Below are 24,851 nucleotides of genomic sequence, written 5' to 3' on the forward strand. Positions count from 1 at the left end.
CCAACCCTAGCTGATCCTACCTTTTTAATACATTTTTTTGATAGAAATCTAATTTAAACATATTTATTTATAGTGGATTGGGAAACAAGTTTTGCAGCTTATATTAATCCCTTTCCACTTTGCGGGTGCGAGTGCTGCATGCCTTGTAGCGGCATTAGCCTACTCTTTTTCGAAATCTACAAGGGTGTCTTTAACGTGCACGAGATATGGCTCTCTTTTAACACGGGTCAGCCATTTATCGTCCCCTCCCGACGGGCTATGCTAGAAATCTAATGATTTGGATATTTTGTATGATCGTTGAAATTATTTTTTTACGGCAATAAAATCCATGAACTCGCTAGTCACGATTATCGTATTTAAAGATATACCTCGAGCGTGCATGCAAAGCAGCATATTTAAAAAGTCAAAGCTTGGATATTATAAGTTTACTGTGTGTTCGTGCAATGCATCTACTTTACACAAAATTAAAAACAATCTGCAGTATATTTATTCATTCAATTTGATTTTTAAAGTAATGATATTAGATTTTGATTTGCTTATAAGAGCTTCGACGAAAAAGCGAATTACAATAATTCTGACTTTTAATCAGATTGTGTTTAGAGAACTTTATGGTCAACGTAATGCTGCCAGGGACGCTTCCGAAACACTGAAAAGCTTTCGCGTTATATAATGCTTAATATAATAGTATTTTAGCCTAGAGTCGGGGCCTTATAAAATCTCTGTTTCGTGTCTATAGGAGAGTTGAAAACCATGATGACAGGCTATATCCGGTGCTTATACTGATTTTTTTTATTTGAAGTGTTGTTATGTGATCACTTCAAAAGAGATTTACTTAAAAGAATAATTCAACTGAAAGGTTCTCTTCAGTAAATAATAAACATAACTTTAGTATTATATAGTTACATTCATTAGCAATATATTGTCTTTCTGTGTTGTGATGTTACACTATTGTTTCTGGTTAGGGTGAAGGTTGGTATATATTAAAACGTTTAAATTCGCTGAATTTGATTGCACGCACCTGTCCTTAGTCGGGAACCCGATGTGACGTAGTTGTTGTATGTTGATGTTGTTATAAAAGTTTCTCGTTTCTTATTTTTTATATAGGTTAGATCGTTTGTTTCACGTTTGAATGGTTTTACACTAATCATTTATGGGAATCTTTATAACTTTCTTGCTGTTCGGTGTGAGCCAAAGCTCCGTTTTAAAGACCAAACTTTTACCCTTAATGGTTTTTCTTTTACAAATTGTGACTTGGATGGCGAGGTGTTTCATTGGCACTCATACCCCATCTACATATATTTAAAGTATGTATAAAAATATCGTTAATTAAATTAACATACAAGCAAAAAAAAAAAAAAAAATGAAAACAAAACAAAACAGAAATTAACAATTGTGCTACACAACGAAGTTACTACTTTAGTACATTTGTTTTCTCAGTAGCAATCTAACCATATCTCCTTATTCTGATAAGAATTTTTAAAATGTACTAATATAAAATTTAAATGTATATTAAAAATATTTCCATCAATTCGTTGTAAATATTGTTGCTGGGGAAATCCCTATCAGAACATAGTGTTTATGTGAACCTGGCAGGGGTCGGGGACTTAATAGATAATACTTCCCACTGTGATGCTGATTGTGGTACATGATTAATTATCACTGAAAATTACGGTTTATGTGTTAACTCGTGTTGTTTTTCTTGACATCCGAGTTATTCTTAATCCCAGTTCTTAATTTACACCTTGTAATTTGAATGTTCTGATCGGTTGGTCTTCTAGTGGAAATAAGAATTTAATTTTACTGTATAAACATATTTATCTATTTATTTTATTGCATTCCTATCATTTTCTGTCAATCATATGCAGATGTTCAATTTTAAATGACAATATACAAAGCAATATACACTCATGAATAATTAATTTGTAATTTGTCTTTGATACGGCTAATTGGTTATTATTTAGGAATATGAAATGTCTAGTAAATTGCCAGAAAACTACAGATAAAACAATAACATACCAATACACTAAAAACTGTATGATGCATACACTTTCCTCTTATACAATGATAGGTTGAATATTATAAGTGTACTAAATCTTTGAAAAAAATGTTATTATAAAAAGGCGACCATGAACGTTTTACACAACGCGAATGCAGAGTTTGATATATATACGCTGTGGACTGTAGAAAACGAGGCTGCGGACCAGTGTTGTTCAAACAGTGACGATGCATAATATCCAAATGTACCCCCTGTGATTTATCATCAATCTTTACGACATCTGCGCCGTATCATGCAATTTGCAATATGCACTTAATGCATAAAATTACATGTATATCATGTATATTAATTAGTTATTCGTTGCAGAAATTGATATTACTGAAGTATAATCACTTTCGGTAAAAGCTGTAATGACCATATCTTGAAAATGTAAAGCACTGCATGGTCTGCTGGCCTCTGTAGTATCACTGTATGTTCTGGATACCTTTGTAGTTTTATCTCTGGATGTTGTTTATGTAGATTATCATTACATCTCATCTGAGATACTGTCGCCTTTGATCAGCTGTCGATCATCGCTATCTTGATTGTTGCATTATTTTATAATCAATTAATTATAGCTTAAATAAATACTTTAGGTACTCTCATGGAATACCTGTAATGACTTCCTGAAAACGAATTTGTACATTCTATATTTCTGATCCATTTTACTTTTGCAAAATATCTTGATATGATCATCAATAACGCATGCAGAATAGATAATTTAACGAACTTGTCGTTTATAATATAATCTACAAGATGTAAATAGAGACTGAGTACTGTATTAATTTTCATTTGGACTTTTTGCGTATTGATTTGCATACTCCTCGCTGTACATTATATTCTTCGGGCTCTTTCCAACTGTAGTAATTTACAAAATCATTGTAAAATGATGTAAATTGTAAAGCACTGACATTTATATTCCGAAAATCATAATGCTGAGATTTCATACTGGTTATGTTTATATACATGTATAAAGAAATACTCATGATGTTGAAGATAAACGGCTGTTACACGTCCAGTGGCAAATTAAATGCATATCCAGGACGAGAAATTGATAATCTTTAATGAATATTGCCTATGAATATTAACCCTATTTTGTACTTGACCAGTACACTGAGGCTAGTGCTGGGTCATAGATATCTATGAGTCCACAGAAAGAGATATAGCCCTAGCTGGACACATTATTCTGACCCCGAGTCGACCCGTGAGATTGCTCAGAGAAGTAACATCATATATTTCAAAGTCTTTGCTTTGGCCCGACCTGGATTCGAAATTACGCAGTCGAGCCGACCACGCTACCACGAGCCGGTATACACCTGCATTGGTCATATAAAATAAAAGACTAATTTATATGGAATTTCTGGTTTACAACACCTTAGTTTTCATAACAGTAGACCTGTTAATTGTAGCCATTGATTAGTAAGTGTCGGTAACCGTGAATCAAACATGAATATTAAATTCGGTTTTTATATATCAACAAAAATGTCAGATTATGCAATATTTGCATTTATTTAGTAATCAGTCTGTAGAAGATGAATATCACTTATTTGAAAATGTATCAAATATCATTTTCTATTGTATGTAACTGTTTAAAAGGGGATTGCATGTGTATATCTTGCTCCGAAAGTATCATTCTTCTAGCATTTTTGAATTAATTAGAATTTGTACATATAGTAATTTTCCTTGTATTATGAAATAACTAAATTGTATTATGCCATGACTGTGTCTGAAGCATTTATAGTACTCATTATTATATGTTGTATTAATTTTAGAAGAAAATGGTATACATATATTTTGGACCCCGATTCAACAGAATAAATGATCAGTTAGAAATTTTATGATATCCGAATCAGAAGAAAGATTGGACGCAACTTTATAACGTAGAATGCAGAATTACTTCAGTTATGTATGTTACCATTTGAGCCATTGAAATGCACTCGGTATACTCTGTTTTGCATGAATGACAAAGGTCAACCATTTCCTGAAATTTATATTTGATCAATCGAATTAAAATACAGAACTCTGATTTCATTTCAAAATTTAAGATCTAAATTTCAATTAGATTGATATTTGATACACACCTAGCTATTTAAATGTTTGCTTAGAAAATCGATCACAGAGCTTGCGGGAAAGCCCAAACTCATTAAAAATAAAAATTACAAAAATCAGGTAGCGACAACACTTTTTTTTCAGCATCCAGAATAATACTTGATTTTCATGAATTTGCTTATTTCTTCAAGTTATTAAAAACTTCTATATTGAAAGGTATTTTTTATTTAAGTTATTTTATTTGTTTTACATGAGTCAGATTATTTTGGGTATTTTTGTCTGAATCTTTCTTCTATTTACGAGCAAAAAGGTTTCATTTTACAAGTTTAAACTATCTTTTATCAAATTGACATATCATATGGCTCCTTTTGCCATTTGATTGCTTTAGTGATATATCTGTGTGGTTTTGGGATTAATTGATAAAACAACAAGCTATTAACATCAAAGTTGATAACGATACATAATTAATAAGACAAACATATCAATGTCATATCTATCTGATATCGTATTTGCATATGCAAATGAGTTACTATATATTGTCCTATATTTTCTTTGTTTCCTCATTCGTAGAATAGCACAAGTTCATTCAACATGGCAAAGAGAACACCTGAGTGTACAGAAAAGGGATTGGAGATGGCCGAACAGAAGTTCAAGCGTTCCTGTGAACACATTGTCCTCCTGAACCAAAGGCTTGACGACCTTCAAGTACGCTACGACAAAGCCAAAGCAGAAGACAGAAGAAGTTTCCGGTACCCACTCCGACTTAAGATAGCCGTGGTTGATGGTGTCAGAAATATGTACTACGAGTACGCTATGAGAGAGGCAGAGAAAATTGCCACGATAAAGGGGAAACTGTTAGGATATCAAGCGGTCATCGAAGTCGACGAGAGCAGCGACGAATCTGAAGAAATGACAGCGTAACCGCTATCATAGATTGGCATAGGAGGAAAAGCAGCAAAGATGATAGACAGTTTTGCGTTTGGCTGATACTAGTATGCCATGAATCTACAAAGATGATCGAACAGAAATGGCAGTGTTGCATTCAGCTAACTATGATGAACCAGCTTCAAGAAAAGCCCACTGGTCTAAAAAGGCAGAGATAGAACGTTCCGAAGGTTTCACGTGGTGATGGTGACAACCTTGACCAGAAAATAAATACAAAGGCCCTTTTCAGGGCCAAACACATATTTCAAAAAGAATCTACAATTGTTGTTTATAATTTGGAACTTTCCAATAAATCGTTTCATTTTAATTCCTTTAATTTTAGGGAAATAAAATATAAACATAAAAGTTATATTTACCCAACAAAACACGCGAATTTTTTTTTAAATAGAAAATTTAGAGACAACAACTAAGATTTTCTTTCAATTTTTTAGTAAAATTATATGACATTGAAGATGAAAGAAAATAAAGAAAAGGTCTTAAAACAATCAATAGTACACAAAACAATTGTAATGTAAATATCATACGCATTTTTTTATTATCAAATTTTTATTCTAAAGGCATATGTTGGAGAATTTTTTATTTTCTAACCATTAAAAATTTCAAAATATTCCGTGAAAACAATTTTATTGAAGAGCTAGGATGTATCGGTTTTACATCTTCCATTTTGCCATATATTTTAACGGTACAAAGTGGTACTATTCCAGGTATCATTTAAAACCAAAATTGATCAATAAACGTATCAAAATAATATTAGGATAACATGCTGAAAAATAATGTCAATATGTTTTTTAAAATTCTAACTTTTCGTTAAAAAATATTCTTTATTCCATTTACAAAATTACTGTGCCAATAAAAGTACATTTCTAACATAAATATGTATTTCCTTTGTGTAACTGTTTACAGTAGGTCTGAACAATTGTAAATTATTTATTTAAGATTATACCTTATTATCACAATCGTAACAGATTTGCCTAATGGTCAATAAAACTGACCAATCAGTTTATTTATTATCCACGTGCCAAATGTCAGAGGTGTAATTAGAAACAGATGTGGGCTGGCACCTAGGGTACTAATAACGTATTCATAAATTTTATGATTTAAAAAATTAAATTCCTTTTCATATTTCACTCAAATAAAACATAATATCAATAAAAAGATTAAGGTTTCAAGCAAGGATCTCTATAATATATAGAGGTTGTACCTTTTTCCTTGGAAACTAGAATAGAAGGATACAAACTTTAAAAGCAAAAGTTACTAAGATATACAAAAAAAATATATCAAAAATGCGGAAATCGTCAGTTGAATCCTTTACAGTAGTTCTGTTGTCCCTATAAATGACAACTTTCACCCCCTTTTTTTTACCTGCATATCTTGAAATCTATTATAGTTGGATCGAAACATTGGAAGCAAAAATGATCAGCAAGACAAGAGTCTGCAATTAGATCACAGCTAACATGTAGATAAATTTCGTCAGTTGTCGTCTAATTTACTTTTCCACCCTTTTGTGTTGAGCAAAAACAATAGAAATTGCAAACTGAAAAAAAGATATCAGCATCATAGTTTTATTTTTTTAAGGCGTTTTAGTCATGAATTAAACTACAGTCTAATATGTTTGATAGTGTCATTTGATGAAGATGAGCAATGCCTAATTAAGTGAGCAAAACGGAATCTTTTGAGTTTCAGTGTAGTGTTTATACGGACCATAATTCGCATTTGATTTATAATTTATTCAGGGAAATATATAGAACTCTCTGATTACTTCCAAAATGCCTGTGTCTGAGGTGTAAATGATTTTACCAGAGCCATATAAAACATATCTGCCTTTGTCTGAAGTGTGAATGTTTTTACCAGAGCCATATACAAGTTTTTCTATTTCCCAGTTATTTACTAATTAAAATTAAAACGATATAAGTCCAGCATTTTGATCTTCCTTTTTTTTAGAGAGAGATCTGTGTCAAAACTCGTCAGCAATGGACAGAGTGAGAAACAGCATTTAAACAAGAATGTGTCCTCAGTACACGAATGTCCCACTCGCACCATCATTTTCCATGTTCAGTGGACCGTGAAATTGGGGTAAAAACTCTAATTTGGCATTTCAATTAGAAAGATCATATCATAGGGAACATGCGTACTAAGTTTGAAGTCGATTGGACTTCAACTTCATCAAAAACTACCTTGACCAAAAACTTTAACCTGGAGCGGAACAGACGGACGGACGAACGGACGAATAGACGCACAGGCCAGAAAACATAATTCCCCTCTACTATCGTAGGTGGGGCATAAAAACGTTCCTTTATTATATATTTATTATTTCACATGAACCAGGAACATAAATCCTAGCAGCCAGAATCGCTCACTTGCACATTATCCTTTTAAAAATTTCCATGATCGATTATTTTTGGAAACAATTTTTCATTGTTTTCAAAATAATAACTAGAACTTGTCATGAAAATGCATGACATATTTGCCACTGGACGTAAAACAAAAAAAAATAAATCAATTCAAAAGCACTTTAAAAGATTACAATAATCAGGTACAAATGTATAAAAAATGGTTGAATGAATTAAATCGACTTGCAGGAATCAAGAAAATTCAGGCACTTCTGTTTCATGTCTAATTTTCTCCTATCTTCTGTTCTTTAATTCATACTTTATTCGGCCTTTTCACATTTTTGATTTGAGTGTGATTGATGAGACTTTGTAAAATGAAAAATCTGACTGGTGTATAAAATTTTAATCCTGATATCTACGATGTGTTTATCTGCCTGGACTCACTAGAATAATACATGTTATAAATTTTGGTTAAATATTTTAGTGGTGAAGGTCTTTAAAATAAAATGGAAATAATGTCTTGAAATAGTCATTTTTAATGGCAATAACTTCAACTAAGGGATAGTGGTAAGAGTCGTTAGAGGCTCTTTAAATTAAAGGAACAGAAGCTAATTCTTTTATTCCCTGTATACAGAGTGGTGGCTAAATTGAGCTTAGTTTGTTATGATGACTATCAATATAGTTTTCTTCTTTGTACCCGATATATTAGCTAGGGATGTACAATAAAGGGGCAATAAAGCTAAACTTACAGAGCAGTATCAAGGGCGAGCTGTTAAGAAGCTAACCATTATATGCATAGGTCCTATTCTTACCGTTGCCTTTGTGAACATCTTTTTTGAAATAATGGACTCAAATGCATTTTAAAGATAATTGTGTACATAAGCACAAGTCACTTTGTCAAATAAAGCTTTAACAATGACTTTCAACTTTGGTCATGCTGATTTTTTATTTTTTATTTTTTGGTTTGTCTATATGATATGTATGAAGAAAAAATAATTATCAAAGCATCTCCAGCAATATGAGTTTGTTCAACAAGGTTCTGATACTGTAATGTGAAGATATAGAAAAGTCCATGTCATGCTAAAGTTAACCTTAAAAAAATCTGAATGGACATTTGGATAAGGGGTGCAAAAGTGCAGATCAAGTATAGATTATGATGTTTTATACACATTGATAACTTAAAATATAAGCCAGAGCCACAATGTGAACCTTTTTGGCCACTGAGCGCAGCAAACGAGCTTAAAAGCTTCAAATTGTTTTGAGCAGCTGATATTTTACAATATCTATACAAAGAAAGCCTGATTTTCTGTTTATCATTCTATAACTGGTCTTTTTTCCCTTCCTTAGACAGATTGACGCTTGACGACTCAGACATTATGACAATGCTTATAATGTCTGTTCTCTCCTCAAAGCCGCGATACAAGAATTTTGGAGCGACTGAGTAGAGTTATATAAGCAAAGATAAGAAGGTGCAATATTATTAAGAAATATCATGCACATTTAAAAGTGCCCATAAACTTTCTCACAATGAAAAAAAGAATTTTTATCACTTTTATTGACAACTTAGATGTCCATCAAAAGAATTATAAAGTTTGTTCTTCAACAATTCTGTTTGAGATCGCATAGATATTTTATAAAAGCCATTTTAATAAATTTAAATTAATGAGATTCTTTAGACTGCAGATGTAAATATAGTCTGCTATTTCTTTTTCAAAGATCTTGATCCAGTAATTTGCATATTGTTCAAGCTCCCATTTAGATCCATCCATTTGTATTCAGTTCAATATTCATCAGTTTTCATTCAGTTCAAGCTCAGATTAAGATCCCTTAGTTTGTAATGTCTTCAGTTGTAGTTGTGATTCAACAACAAGATTTTTTAGCCTCTGCTTTTGTTGATGAACAGTTATACAGCCTGTTTCTTTTCAACCTCTGAATCATTTACACACTGTAAGTTTTTCGTAGATAATAACCCACCAGTCATTTTTAATGTTTCCATGATGTCAAGTGCTTGACCTACAATGACAAAAAAATATATATCGTCCTTTTCTATAATATTTATCATTACCTTAATTAATACAGGGACTTTTCAATTATCAATTAAACAACTACGCTTTTATATCACAAGAAACAAAAGCATCTTATTTGTATAGTTCACTTTACATACAAAGTTCAAGTTTGTTCTTTAAAATAACAAAAAAAAGAGTTCTAATGTCCTCTGTGTTGTACAATTTTATCTATCCACGGTACAAGGGCAATAACTAGAAAAAAGACTTTGTCATTTTAACTTTTTATCAATATCTTAGAGAAATGACGACTTCAGAGTGATTTTCATTAAAATCAATATTTCCAAGGGAAATAACTCATTAATATTTGATCAGAACTTCTTTTCCAAAGTGTAAAAGACATTTCTGATAATAACCTGCAGTATACAGATAAGTTTTAATAAATTCTGGCAAGAAATTAAACTATGAGAGCACTTTCAATGCAATTTTCCATGTTATCAATAGTCAACACTGAGGCTAAGATTTTGAATTCTACTCTTGGCAGGTGTCCTCGACTCCAATTTTAATTGACAGGGATCAATATATCAGTCAATACATACCTGGTTGAATACCATATCCTCTTTCCATTCCATGTGGATTAGAGGGAGTTACACAGTTCATTGTTACTTCTTTCCTAAGACATTGATCTATGTCTACTGCACTGAAAAATGCTACGGACTGAAATTAAATTAAGAAAACAAAATTGTTAAATTTTTGCACAGATTTTAATAATTGAATTCCTAATAGGCCTCCAATTCAGGTCACTCGAATATTTCAGAATCTAATGCATTCTGGATAAAAAAAAATATAAAGCATACACAATATTCCAATAAAAATTCATCAAAATAAACCAATGGGCCAAAATAATTAACATTTGGGTGTACACACAAATAAAATCTCCCATACCACTTAAATCCGAAACAAAGAATTAATTTACATGAAATATCATTATTTATCCAAACTGGACCTCTAAAAACTGGTTAGCCAATAATACATCATTTTCATGTTAGTTCAAATTCATGAACATGATTACCTAAATAATTTCTATGTTGGTCATTATAGAAATGGAACAACTTTACATTAAATTTTGCCAAATCCCTACTGGAAATTCATGAAATGTAATTAATGTAATTCTAAACTTTTCCCAATGAGTTAGCCACACCTTTGTACTATCAATTTCATTTCTTGAAACATATTCTGCAGAGAATTTTAAAAGGTAGACTTTTTCACTTATTTCAAACAAATTTCAGTTATTATGACACAATTTAGTTAATTGGTTAAATGATTGATGGTAAGTTTCCAAATCCAGTGGCAAATATTTCATGCATGTTAAGGACTTGTCAATGAAACAGAGTCAAATGGTGAAACTAAAGAATTTAAAACTAACCTGAGGAAGATCCTCCATACCAAGTTTGTAGGCAAACAATGACCTAGTTAACAGATTTGTAATATGTAAGGCTAATGCTGCTCTATACTGATCCTCTTCCTTCACCAAATATCGTACTTCATCATGGATACTAATAGCAAATCTTCCATCAATGTCATATTCATCTAACAACCAACGCATACACACTAACATCAAATGAAGGAAGTCAACTGCTGAACTTTGTACCACCCAGTTAATTCTACTTGTCATAAACTAAAATAGAAACATATAATGCATATAATGCAGTTTAAAAGAAAAAAAAATATGGTTGCACTCAGTTTCTAAATACATGTATCAGTAAAAAGAATAAAAATTATACATTTCTTCTAGGACCAATGTGATAATATTAAATTTTTTCTAATTTCCTGTCTGTCCTAATTGTGAAAAGGGAGACAACTCTAAATCACAGATTATAAACCATTCATTTTAACTAAGTATAATTAAGGTTATTTGGTCATGATTTTTATGAAAGTTTCAGCTCTTTTTACAATATAAACATACATATATTTAACTTAAAACAATAGACCACTTTCCAGCATGTCTGCCACCGGAGAAAACTTGTCAATTATGCATGCCTTTATGACATCATTTACCAGATAGAGGAGATCCCCTGTATGCCTGCACTATTAATGTTAATCAAGCATCTTAGTGATAATCATTGAGCAGGATAAACTAGAAATAATGTTTGTTCTTTAGGTACTTAATCACATTTCTCTAATGACGGCAGTGCTGATTGTCAATCATGTAAACTCAATTTGTGCAATTTAGCATCATAGTTTTCTAACCACTCGCTCACCATTGAAATGAAAGTGATGATGCCCCTAAATGCACAAATGATGTGCATTAAAACCAAAGGTTTTGACTGAAATGCATCAAAAAGTTCTTTATTGCTTGTTGAATACATCAGCTCATTTCTTGTAAGACCCTTGTATATTGTAGACTTAAGTCTGATAAAACAGCACAATCGTTGCACAATCATTGCACTTAGGTTCAGTTGTTCCCAGATCTGATACTTACATCATCCCCAACATTATCTGGTTCTAATGCTTTACTGATACAACATCCAAGGACTGGAGTACGAGGCAGATCTGATGTAGCTATGTCTTCCAGTCTGTTGAACATTTCACTCTCACTGTAAATTTAAACCTTTATAAAATGCAAACCTTTATTAAATGTAGTCCTTATTTTTAATGTAGACCTTTATTAAATATAGATCTTTATAAAATGAAGACCTTTATAAAATAAACACCTTTGTAAAATGAATACCTTTATTAAAGTCTTAAGATCTTATCTGAACTAATAAATTTTTATTGTAAAACAGGGATTTCCAATTCAACTCATCCAATAAAAATTAGCCTCAATCTGATGCGTAATTTTACAGGTCATGGTCTAAATATACCAGAAATTAAATCATACTTACGTTCCTTCAGCCCATTTACCACCTTTTATTCTGTAAAAAGATTTGTTAGAATGGTCATTTAAGTTGCATGAAATAAGTTAAAATTAATGTTATCAACCTATCAGACTATACAGTGAGCAGAGCTGACAAAATATATTCCTCTGCTCCCAACAAACAAACAAACTTTCCCTTACAAACGTTTGATTTCAGATTATACAACTGAATGAACAATATGGGTGACAATTAATAGCTGGGGAAAAAATGAAAATAAGCTATAAACAATTAACATGACATTACCCTTTAATTGTGAATTTTGATTCATACTGTTTAAGACAGAATATTGTTTATTCTTTAGTTTTCTATGTTGTGTTATGTGTACTTTTGTTTGTCTGTTTGTCTTTTTCATTTTTAGCCATGGCGTTTTCAGTTTGTTTTAGATTTATGAGTTTGACTGTCCCATTGGTATCTTTCGTCCCTCTTTTAGTGCTCATAAAAGAAGTTTACTCAAATATATGTCTTTTAATTAAATTTTCACGATATACTAACTATTATATAAAGCACTTGATTTGATTCCTCAGCTGATGATATGATACTTTGTTTAATCTGTCCAAAATGTCAACTGTCTTAGCATTAAAATTTTACCTCCTTCCTTTAGTTGTACCAAACATGATCTTAGCTTTGGTTGCTGCTTCTTTTGGTGTCAGTCGGTGATTAAACTGCATCAATAATCTCTCTGCAAACTTCTGTCCTGCTCCATAAATTCTTCCATAGTTAAACACCTAATTAAAAAAATTAATAAAAAAAACATGTGTAAAATGGCTATCTTAGGTTAAATACATAAATTTTGAAATGTTTATGATGCCATAGTGATATTACGAGTAATCTTTCTGCACTATAGTATCCAGATTATATCAACCTGTTCATTTATCAATTAAATTAAAATAATTTTCCAAGGTTTGAATTAGTTTACTTTTTGCATTTGGGCAATCATTCATCCTCCTATCTATATTAGATCACTGAATCAATACAGCAGTACTGATTGTGTTCAATCACTCGTTATCTTTTGAAATACAATGGGTTTGTTGTCTCCCTTTTCTTATATATTTTTGTTTTATTGTCAGCTTTTGAAATTTGAAACCGCCACAATTGTTCAATTTTTATTTTTAAAAACTGTAATTGTTCTACTCCTCAAGGGTCTTGATTCACAAATAAAAAATGTTGTTGTTGTTGTAAGAAACAAAAGGTGTGTTATGCATGTACATGGAACTATGCCTTATGTTTCTATACCTTAGCATGATCCCTACTGATACCAACTGTTTCTGCTGTTATTGTGGAGATCTGTTTTGTCAGCTTTGTTTCCTTACCTTAGCATGATCTCTACTGATACCAACTGTTTCTGCTGTTTTACTGTGGATGTCTGTTTTGTCAGCTTTGTTTCCTTACCTTAGCATGATCCCTACTGATACCAACTGTTTCTGCTGTTTTACTGTGGAGGTCTGTTTTGTCAGCTTTGTTTCCTTACCTTAGCATGATCCCTACTGATACCAACTGTTTCTGCTGTTTTACTGTGGATGTCTGTTTTGTCAGCTTTGTTTCCTTACCTTAGCATGATCTCTACTGATACCAACTGTTTCTGCTGTTTTACTGTGGAGATCTGTTTTGTCTGCTTTGTTTCCTTACCTTAGCATGATCCCTACTGATACCAACTGTTTCTGCTGTTTTACTGTGGAGGTCTGTTTTGTCAGCTTTGTTTCCTTACCTTAGCATGATCCCTACTGATACCAACTGTTTCTGCTGTTTTACTGTGGAGATCTGTTTTGTCAGCTTTATTTCCTTACCTTAGCATGATCCCTACTGATACCAACTGTTTCTGCTGTTTTACTGTGGAGGTCTGTTTTGTAAGCTTTATTTCCTTACCTTAGCATGATCTCTACTGATACCAACAGTTTCTGCTGTTTTACTGTGGAGATCTGTTTTGTCAGCTTTGTTTCCTTACCTTAGCATGATCTCTACTGATACCAACAGTTTCTGCTGTTTTACTGTGGATGTCTGTTTTGTCAGCTTTGTTTCCTTACCTTAGCATGATCCCTACTGATACCAACATTTTCTGCTGTTTTACTGTGGAGGTCTGTTTTGTCAGCTTTGTTTCCTTACCTTAGCATGATCCCTACTGATACCAACTGTTTCTGCTGTTTTACTGTGGAGGTCTGTTTTGTCAGCTTTGTTTCCTTACCTTAGCATGATCCCTACTGATACCAACTGTTTCTGCTGTTTTACTGTGGAGGTCTGTTTTGTCAGCTTTGTTTCCTTACCTTAGCATGATCCCTACTGATACTAACAGTTTCTGCTGTTTTACTGTGGAGGTCTGTTTTGTCAGCTTTATTTCCTTACCTTAGCATGATCCCTACTGATACCAACAGTTTCTGCTGTTTTACTGTGGAGGTCTGTTTTGTCAGCTTTGTTTCCTTACCTTAGCATGATCTCTACTGATACCAACTGTTTCTGCTGTTTTACTGTGGAGGTCTGTTTTGTCAGCTTTATTTCCTTACCTTAGCATGATCCCTACTGATACCAACAGTTTCTGCTGTTTTACTGTGGAGGTCTGTTTTGTCAGCTTTGTTTCCTTACCTTAGCATGATCTCTACTGATACCAACTGTTTCTGCTGTTTTACTGTGGAGATCTGTTTTGTCAGCTTTGTTTCCTTACCTTAGCATGATCCCTACTGATACCAACTGTTTCTGCTGTTTTACTGTGGAGGTCTGTTTTGTCAGCTTTGTTTCCTTACCTTAGCATGATCCCTACTGATACCAACTGTTTCTGCTGTTTTACTGTGGAGGTCTGTTTTGTCAGCTTTGTTTCCTTACCTTAGCATGATCCCTACTGATACCAACATTTTCTGCTGTTTTACTGTGGAGGTCTGTTTTGTCAGCTTTGTTTCCTTACCTTAGCATGATCCCTACTGATACCAACTGTTTCTGCTGTTTTACTGTGGATGTCTGTTTTGTCAGCTTTGTTTCCTTACCTTAGCATGATCCCTACTGATACCAACATTTTCTGCTGTTTTAATGTGGAGGTCTGTTTTGTCAGCTTTGTTTCCTTACCTTAGCATGATCCCTACTGATACCAACTGTTTCTGCTGTTTTACTGTGGAGGTCTATTTTGTCAGCTTTGTTTCCTTACCTTAGCATGATCCCTACTGATACCAACAGTTTCTGCTGTTTTACTGTGGAGATCTGTTTTGTCAGCTTTGTTTCCTTACCTTAGCATGATCCCTACTGATACCAACTGTTTCTGCTGTTTTACTGTGGATGTCTGTTTTGTCAGCTTTGTTTCCTTACCTTAGCATGATCCCTACTGATACCAACTGTTTCTGCTGTTTTACTGTGGAGATCTGTTTTGTCAGCTTTGTTTCCTTACCTTAGCATGATCCCTACTGATACCAACTGTTTCTGCTGTTTTACTGTGGAGATCTGTTTTGTCAGCTTTGTTTCCTTACCTTAGCATGATCTCTACTGATACCAACTGTTTCTGCTGTTTTACTGTGGAGATCTGTTTTGTCAGCTTTGTTTCCTTACCTTAGCATGATCTCTACTGATACCAACTGTTTCTGCTGTTTTACTGTGGAGATCTGTTTTGTCAGCTTTGTTTCCTTACCTTAGCATGATCTCTACTGATACCAACAGTTTCTGCTGTTTTACTGTGGAGATCTGTTTTGTCAGCTTTGTTTCCTTACCTTAGCATGATCTCTACTGATACCAACTGTTTCTGCTGTTTTACTGTGGAGATCTGTTTTGTCAGCTTTGTTTCCTTACCTTAGCATGATCCCTACTGATACCAACAGTTTCTGCTGTTTTACTGTGGAGGTCTGTTTTGTCGGCTTTGTTTCCTTGTAATGTCATCCAACCAAAAGCTGTACAACCTGCATAAAAGTAAAACTGTAGGTAGCTTTGGTACAAACAAATACAAATTAACAGGTCTTTACAATACCTTTAGATATTTTCTCAATTTTTCTCAATTTTGTATTTTTATGTAAAAAAGTACAAAAGAAAAATTTTCAACATTTTTGTCCTTCTTATAATTGCAATAACAAATGCATGCCTTTGGCTGTTTTCTGCTCTTTGGTCAGGTTGTTGTCTCTTTGACATATTCCCCATTTTCGTTTTCAATCTTATGCAATTATTTCTGTATCAATAAAATCTTACCATGAAGTTTGGCATATGAATCTCCTATAATAGCAGAGATCCAGAGTTCTTGTGAATCTACATCAGCTCCAACAAATTTATAGCCTGGTGGGGCCTGTACCATAGCTTTTAATTCACTTCCTACTCTGTCAGGCTAAAAATAGACATAAAAACATAATAATCTACATCAGCTCCAACAAAGTTATAGCCTGGAGGGGCCTTTACCATATATCAAAAACATAAAAGGATTCTTTCTTTCAGATAATCACATATATTGTTTCAATATTATTTCAAATCAAGATATCTCCTTGCAGTTCGGAACACTCTTACCGGTATTGTTTATATCTGAAAACAGAGTGAAGACGTAAAGATTAAAAGATGACCAGAGTAAATGTTAACACCACTTCTCAACTGTCTCTTAAAAAAACATTCTATTGGCTTTATGTTATATATTAAACTTTACCTATGATATCCAATTAATTTGAAATCAGCCTGAAAAGTCAATCAAAAGAACCGTATGTAACATTTTCAAAAATAACTTCATGCAAGTTTTTTTTTTTTTTTTTTTCACTAGCTAACAGTTCTAAATAATACTGAAACACAAGTCTACCACAGTTGATGGTACACACTACTGAAAAAGGCAACATGAATAGGTAAATAAATGAATACCGGTAGTTTAAAACTCAAATAAGTTTCAGCAGTCTTATATCCATAGCAACCCACTGCCTACAAAGGGCACTGTAAAAATAATCCTTTTATGGTGAATGAAGATCACAAATTAAACCTCTGTTTAAGGGACACCTATTTCTCTTCACTTGGGCACCTTTTATATAATGGTTTAGCTTGTAACTTATAAATCATCTTGAATTTTAAGTCATGGGTGTCTAATTGTTTTAAGCATCCTTACATATGCATTACTGGCTGTCAGCCATGTTGCCTCCACTGCACGCCGTGTGATGGTTCCAGCTGATACAATTCTTGGGACTATAGCACCATAGTATCTATCCTCTTCATATGTACTAGAACTACAGAAAAATATGAATTATCATTATTTACAATAGTAAAGTAAAAACATTTATTCATTTAGGGGCCTTGTTGGCCAACTGGTCTAAGAAGTTACTGCTGTAATCATTCGCCAGTCAACACAGATGTTATGAGTTCAAACCCCTGCGTGTGCAGGTACACTTGACTCCAATCTTAATTGACTAGGATTGTCAGTTTCCTATAGAAGCTCAGGCACTGTGGCTTCCTCCACCAATAAAAACTGCTTAAAAGGGGCGTTCAAAATACAGAAATCTTATCAAATCATTTATTCATTTATACTTATGCCTTTTTTGATAAATTGGCAGAACTTGTAATAATACAGATCTTATAATGCAGGAATTAACAAACTTTTATTATCATTCCAATTTTAATATAGTCATTGCAGCTTTCACAAGTGTGACATAATAAACTGACTTTAATATGCTTACATCAAATGGATTTCAATACTAAGTACTCATAGGTTTATATTAGATTCATAATGTTGTATATACTTACTTTATAACATTGGAAGAAAGGTCTTCTTTCTTTAAACCCAAGGCCATTTGACCCCTGTAAAATCAAATCTATAATGTCTGATACATGTATGTACTGTTAAATTATTTTCTCATAAATTTACTACTTACTTTTCAATGAAAAATTGAGAGTTACTGCAGTATGTTATTTTTGTTAATTTCAACAATATGATTTCAAAAATATGGATGTACTGAAACAAACAAAATTTTATCTTTTGTTGAAACTGAACTTCCATAACATTGACAGTTTTTTTAATAAATGTAACACATTTCATCTTCAAAAAAAAGAAAAAAAGTTGAGCACAATACATGGAGTCTTTATTTTGTAGCACAGTTTACAAGTTTTACAGTTTTAATCACTTGAAACATGTCTGGTAAAAAGCCAAAAAGCCTTGATGAGGTTATTTGATTAGAAAAATTAAATCATTCTGAATTTTTAAAATATACCCTACACCTTCTATATGATTAACAACTCACTCAATTCTTTTCATAGCATTTTTCCAGTAAGAACACATAATACTGAGTTTGAGAAATCATTGTGAATTTTTAAAAGATACCCTACACGCTCTATATGATTAGCAACTCACTCAATTCTTTTCATAGCATTTTTCCAGTAAGAACACATAATACTGAGTTTGAGAAATCATTGTGAATTTTTAAAAGATACCCTACACCTTCTATATGATTAACAACTCACTCAATTCTTTTCATAGCATTTTTCCAATAAGAACACATAATACTGAGTTTGAGAAATCATTGTGAATTTTTAAAATATACCCTACACCTTCTATATGATTAACAACTCACTCAATTCTTTTCATAGCATTTTTCCAGTAAGAACACATAATACTGAGTTTGAGAAATCATTGTGAATTTTTAAAAGATACCCTACACGCTCTATATGATTAGCAACTCACTCAATTCTTTTCATAGCATTTTTCCAGTAAGAACACATAATACTGAGTTTGAGAAATCATTGTGAATTTTTAAAAGATACCCTACACCTTCTATATGATTAACAACTCACTCAATTCTTTTCATAGCATTTTTCCAGTAAGAACACATAATACTGAGTTTGAGAAATCATTGTGAATTTTTAAAAGATACCCTACACGCTCTATATGATTAGCAACTCACTCAATTCTTTTCATAGCATTTTTCCAGTAAGAACACATAATACTGAGTTTGAGAAATCATTGTGAATTTTTAAAAGATACCCTACACCTTCTATATGATTAACAACTCACTCAATTCTTTTCATAGCATTTTTCCAGTAAGAACACATAATACTGAGTTTGAGAAATCATTGTGAATTTTTAAAAGATACCCTACACGCTCTATATGATTAGCAACTCACTCAATTCTTTTCATAGCATTTTTCCAGTAAGAACACATAATACTGAGTTTGAGAAATCATTGTGAATTTTTAAAAGATACCCTACACCTTCTATATGATTAACAACTCACTCAATTCTTTTCATAGCATTTTTCCAATAAGAACACATAATACTGAGTTTGAGAAATCATTGTGAATTTTTAAAATATACCCTACACCTTCTATATGATTAACAACTCACTCAATTCTTTTCATAGCATTTTTCCAGTAAGAACACATAATACTGAGTTTGAGAAATCATTGTGAATTTTTAAAAGATACCCTACACGCTCTATATGATTAGCAACTCACTCAATTCTTTTCATAGCATTTTTCCAGTAAGAACACATAATACTGAGTTTGAGAAATCATTGTGAATTTTTAAAAGATACCCTACACCTTCTATATGATTAACAACTCACTCAATTCTTTTCATAGCATTTTTCCAGTAAGAACACATAATACTGAGTTTGAGAAATCATTGTGAATTTTTAAAAGATACCCTACACGCTCTATATGATTAGCAACTCACTCAATTCTTTTCATAGCATTTTTCCAGTAAGAACACATAATACTGAGTTTGAGAAATCATTGTGAATTTTTAAAAGATACCCTACACCTTCTATATGATTAACAACTCACTCAATTCTTTTCATAGCATTTTTCCAGTAAGAACACATAATACTGAGTTTGAGAAATCATTGTGAATTTTTAAAAGATACCCTACACCTTCTATATGATTAACAACTCACTCAATTCTTTTCATAGCATTTTTCCAGTAAGAACACATAATACTGAGTTTGAGAAATCATTGTGAATTTTTAAAAGATACCCTACACCTTCTATATGATTAACAACTCACTCAATTCTTTTCATAGCATTTTTCCAATAAGAACACATAATACTGAGTTTGAGAAATCATTGTGAATTTTTAAAATATACCCTACACCTTCTATATGATTAACAACTCACTCAATTCTTTTCATAGCATTTTTCCAGTAAGAACACATAATACTGAGTTTGAGAAATCATTGTGAATTTTTAAAAGACACCCTACACCTTCTATATGATTAACAACTCACTCAATTCTTTTCATAGCATTTTTCCAATAAGAACACATAATACTGAGTTTGAGAAATCATTGTGAATTTTTAAAAGATACCCTACACCTTCTATATGATTAACAACTCACTCAATTCTTTTCATAGCATTTTTCCAGTAAGAACACATAATACTGAGTTTGAGAAATCATTGTGAATTTTTAAAATATACCCTACACCTTCTATATGATTAACAACTCACTCAATTCTTTTCATAGCATTTTTCCAGTAAGAACACATAATACTGAGTTTGAGAAATCATTGTGAATTTTTAAAAGACACCCTACACCTTCTATATGATTAACAACTCACTCAATTCTTTTCATAGCATTTTTCCAATAAGAACACATAATACTGAGTTTGAGAAATCATTGTGAATTTTTAAAAGATACCCTACACGCTCTATATGATTAACAACTCACTCAATTCTTTTCATAGCATTTTTCCAGTAAGAACACATAATACTGAGTTTGAGAAATCATTGTGAATTTTTAAAAGATACCCTACACCTTCTATATGATTAACAACTCACTCAATTCTTTTCATAGCATTTTTCCAGTAAGAACACATAATACTGAGTTTGAGAAATCATTGTGAATTTTTAAAAGATACCCTACACCTTCTATATGATTAACAACTCACTCAATTCTTTTCATAGCATTTTTCCAGTAAGAACACATAATACTGAGTTTGAGAAATCATTGTGAATTTTTAAAAGATACCCTACACCTTCTATATGATTAACAACTCACTCAATTCTTTTCATAGCATTTTTCCAGTAAGAACACATAATACTGAGTTTGAGAAATCATTGTGAATTTTTAAAATATACCCTACACCTTCTATATGATTAACAACTCACTCAATTCTTTTCATAGCATTTTTCCAGTAAGAACACATAATACTGAGTTTGAGAAATCATTGTGAATTTTTAAAAGATACCCTACACCTTCTATATGATTAACAACTCACTCAATTCTTTTCATAGCATTTTTCCAGTAAGAACACATAATACTGAGTTTGAGAAATCATTGTGAATTTTTAAAAGATACCCTACACCTTCTATATGATTAACAACTCACTCAATTCTTTTCATAGCATTTTTCCAGTAAGAACACATAATACTGAGTTTGAGAAATCATTGTGAATTTTTAAAAGATACCCTACACCTTCTATATGATTAACAACTCACTCAATTCTTTTCATAGCATTTTTCCAGTAAGAACACATAATACTGAGTTTGAGAAATCATTGTGAATTTTTAAAAGATACCCTACACCTTCTATATGATTAACAACTCACTCAATTCTTTTCATAGCATTTTTCCAATAAGAACACATAATACTGAGTTTGAGAAATCATTGTGAATTTTTAAAAGATACCCTACACCTTCTATATGATTAACAACTCACTCAATTCTTTTCATAGCATTTTTCCAATAAGAACACATAATACTGAGTTTGAGAAATCATTGTGAATTTTTAAAAGATACCCTACACCTTCTATATGATTAACAACTCACTCAATTCTTTTCATAGCATTTTTCCAATAAGAACACATAATACTGAGTTTGAGAAATCATTGTGAATTTTCAAAAGATACCCTACACCTTCTATATGATTAACAACTCACTCAATTCTTTTCATAGCATTTTTCCAGTAAGAACACATAATACTGAGTTTGAGAAATCATTGTGAATTTTTAAAAGATACCCTACACCTTCTATATGATTAACAACTCACTCAAATCTTTTCATAGCATTTTTCCAGTAAGAACACATAATACTGAGTTTGAGAAATCATTGTGAATTTTTAAAAGATACCCTACACCTTCTATATGATTAACAACTCACTCAATTCTTTTCATAGCATTTTTCCAGTAAGAACACATAATACTGAGTTTGAGAAATCATTGTGAATTTTTAAAAGATACCCTACACGCTCTATATGATTAGCAACTCACTCAATTCTTTTCATAGCATTTTTCCAGTAAGAACGCATAATACTGAGTTTGAGAAATCATTGTGAATTTTTAAAAGATACCCTACACGCTCTATATGATTAGCAACTCACTCAATTCTTTTCATAGCATTTTTCCAGTAAGAACACATAATACTGAGTTTGAGAAATCATTGTGAATTTTTAAAAGATACCCTACACCTTCTATATGATTAACAACTCACTCAATTCTTTTCATAGCATTTTTCCAGTAAGAACACATAATACTGAGTTTGAGAAATCATTGTGAATTTTTAAAAGATACCCTACACGCTCTATATGATTAGCAACTCACTCAATTCTTTTCATAGCATTTTTCCAGTAAGAACACATAATACTGAGTTTGAGAGCCCTGTTAGCATCAGTTCCAGACAAAGCTTTGAGAATACCATCTTCTACTTTAGCTAAATAATCCTTGGCTAGAGGATTGCCTACATTTTTTCCTTTACCATCCTGAAAATAAAAATGTTTTCTGCTAAGAAAGGGTTTTCTCAAACAACATACTGTTTACTTTTACTAAAATCATCAATAGTGATAAATTTGTGTCTAAATCAGGGCATTATTATATTTGTTGTTAATAATAAGGTAGTTTTTAGTCTTTGTATTAAACTTTTATGTATCTATTTACAAGTTTATCATTTGTTGTTGGGAATTTCATTTTTATGGTCATTTATTATTCTTTTTCTCTGCCTTTGTGGTTTTAATATGTTTTGGGGGTCAAAATAAAGATAAAACCACCACAAGTATTTTGTAAATTACAGTACATGTATCAACTTAAAATTGGACTTTTCAATACAAAATTTCAAAGTTAAGGGAGTCAGAAACTGCATTAGCAAAAGTACAAATAGTAGTGATGCCAAAATGTGCAACTAAACAGTCCATTTATGGGCTAACTATCAAGACATACCTTGTGTGGAATTTGATAGAACCAACAGCCTGGAATACCAATATCATGTCTGCCTTCTTTCTGAAAAGGAATACAGTTCTAATATAGTGATTGGAATCTGGTCAAAACTATGTAAGGGCTATACATATTCAACAAGGTTTTGATAGAACTAGTGCTTAAAATTACAGACTGAATCAAGATTATTCGAAAGGAAATATCATTTTTAAATCAATAAATTAATTTGAAGATAGAGTACTCTAATGACATTACACTTAAACCTTAAAATGTTTTGAGCACCTTTTCAACGTTAAATAATCCATCTAAATTATTATCTAACAAAAAAACTAAAGGTTACTTTCTAGAGTAGAAAAATATCGTGAATATGCAAAACTTATATAGATGCCTTACTTCAACTTCATGAAGTAAATTTGAGAATCGCGAAATTGAATTTCTGCAAAATGGGCTAGAAGGGGCTAAATGTGAAATAAAGTATCCTCAAAAATAAGTTGGTTTACAGAATCTCATTTCATGTGTCTTCCTTGGATTCCATACATGTTTACATGGTACAGCCTTATAATAAGTTACTACTTACAGGAGGTATATTTCTAGGTGTTATTCCAGCAGCTTGTAGATGTTTCTTTTTCTCATCCCAGGTCATACTACCATCCACACCAGTCTGGACTACCTCGGCCATTTTGTTTTTATCAACTTTTGCCTGTGGAACATATCCTGGTAATGTATCCTCCAAGTTAAATAAAGATTCTCTGGTTGACTTTACTGGGTAATTGAGACCACAAAGTTTGAAGACAGATCTGTACAAAAAGAGAAAACATTATGAAAGAAATATGTTTAGGTATTAGTTTGAATGAAATAATGCGCCTAATCTGCACTGCATTAACAGAATGTGTAATGTAATCTATCAGTAATACCTCTCTTTCATGTGTTTATAAAAATACAAATGTATATTGCAGCATATTTGTTTCAAGATTAGTTTACAGTATCCTTCGTACCCTTTTATCGTTTATTGAAAAGTATACAATTCGATATAAAAACACAATACATATTTAATACACAACCTTCCCTCTTTCATTATACCATCATTTTTTTAAAACTAGAGATTTCACTCTTATCTATAACAGTGTATATAATGACCTGACAGGGTATTTGGACATTTCCTCTCCTGCTTTCTCTTCTCCATCACTGTCACTCTCCACTTTTTCCAGCATGTCTTTGTCTTCCTCCAGTTTCTCTGGATCAGGGACGACATATCCCCAGCCCAGTTTACTGTCATAATGTACAGGGTATCCCTCCCACATGAGTCTCATCAGTTTAGGGGCTACTCTCATCTGCAGGCTGATCAAACTTGGACCTGGCAACCAATCCTCTTTATTTAGTTTCATACATAAATCTTTATACCATCTGAAAAGCCCCAAGCAAAATACTTATTTTGAAGATTATTATTATTCAATTTAAACCGGATATCATGTGCCCGGTATACTAAATCTTTGTTCACTTTTAGATTTCAAAAT

The 24,851-nt window shown here is 32.1% G+C and overlaps 1 protein-coding gene across 3 annotated transcripts in view; it reads right to left on the minus strand.

Moving 5' to 3' along the window:
* Window positions 1-8,896: 8,896 nt before the first annotated feature.
* LOC134715100 (DNA polymerase subunit gamma-1-like) overlaps window positions 8,897-24,851 on the minus strand; it is a 34,030-nt gene continuing 18,075 nt past the window's right edge. For all 3 annotated transcript variants that reach the window (XM_063577016.1, XM_063577015.1, XM_063577017.1), the window contains exons 10-23: window positions 24,475-24,741; window positions 23,915-24,134; window positions 23,344-23,403; window positions 22,732-22,889; window positions 17,948-18,001; window positions 17,316-17,433; window positions 16,430-16,562; window positions 16,040-16,146; window positions 12,869-13,005; window positions 12,248-12,277; window positions 11,845-11,959; window positions 10,789-11,040; window positions 9,962-10,079; window positions 8,897-9,372 (exon numbers count right to left, since the gene is read on the minus strand). In XM_063577016.1, the coding sequence (XP_063433086.1) occupies window positions 9,263-9,372; window positions 9,962-10,079; window positions 10,789-11,040; window positions 11,845-11,959; window positions 12,248-12,277; window positions 12,869-13,005; window positions 16,040-16,146; window positions 16,430-16,562; window positions 17,316-17,433; window positions 17,948-18,001; window positions 22,732-22,889; window positions 23,344-23,403; window positions 23,915-24,134; window positions 24,475-24,741 (1,879 nt within the window). In that variant the 3' untranslated portion in view covers window positions 8,897-9,262. The remainder of the gene's footprint in view (window positions 9,373-9,961; window positions 10,080-10,788; window positions 11,041-11,844; window positions 11,960-12,247; window positions 12,278-12,868; window positions 13,006-16,039; window positions 16,147-16,429; window positions 16,563-17,315; window positions 17,434-17,947; window positions 18,002-22,731; window positions 22,890-23,343; window positions 23,404-23,914; window positions 24,135-24,474; window positions 24,742-24,851) is intronic.

Source organism: Mytilus trossulus, chromosome 4 (assembly GCF_036588685.1).
Source record: "Mytilus trossulus isolate FHL-02 chromosome 4, PNRI_Mtr1.1.1.hap1, whole genome shotgun sequence".
Taxonomy (NCBI): Eukaryota; Metazoa; Mollusca; class Bivalvia; order Mytilida; family Mytilidae; genus Mytilus; species Mytilus trossulus.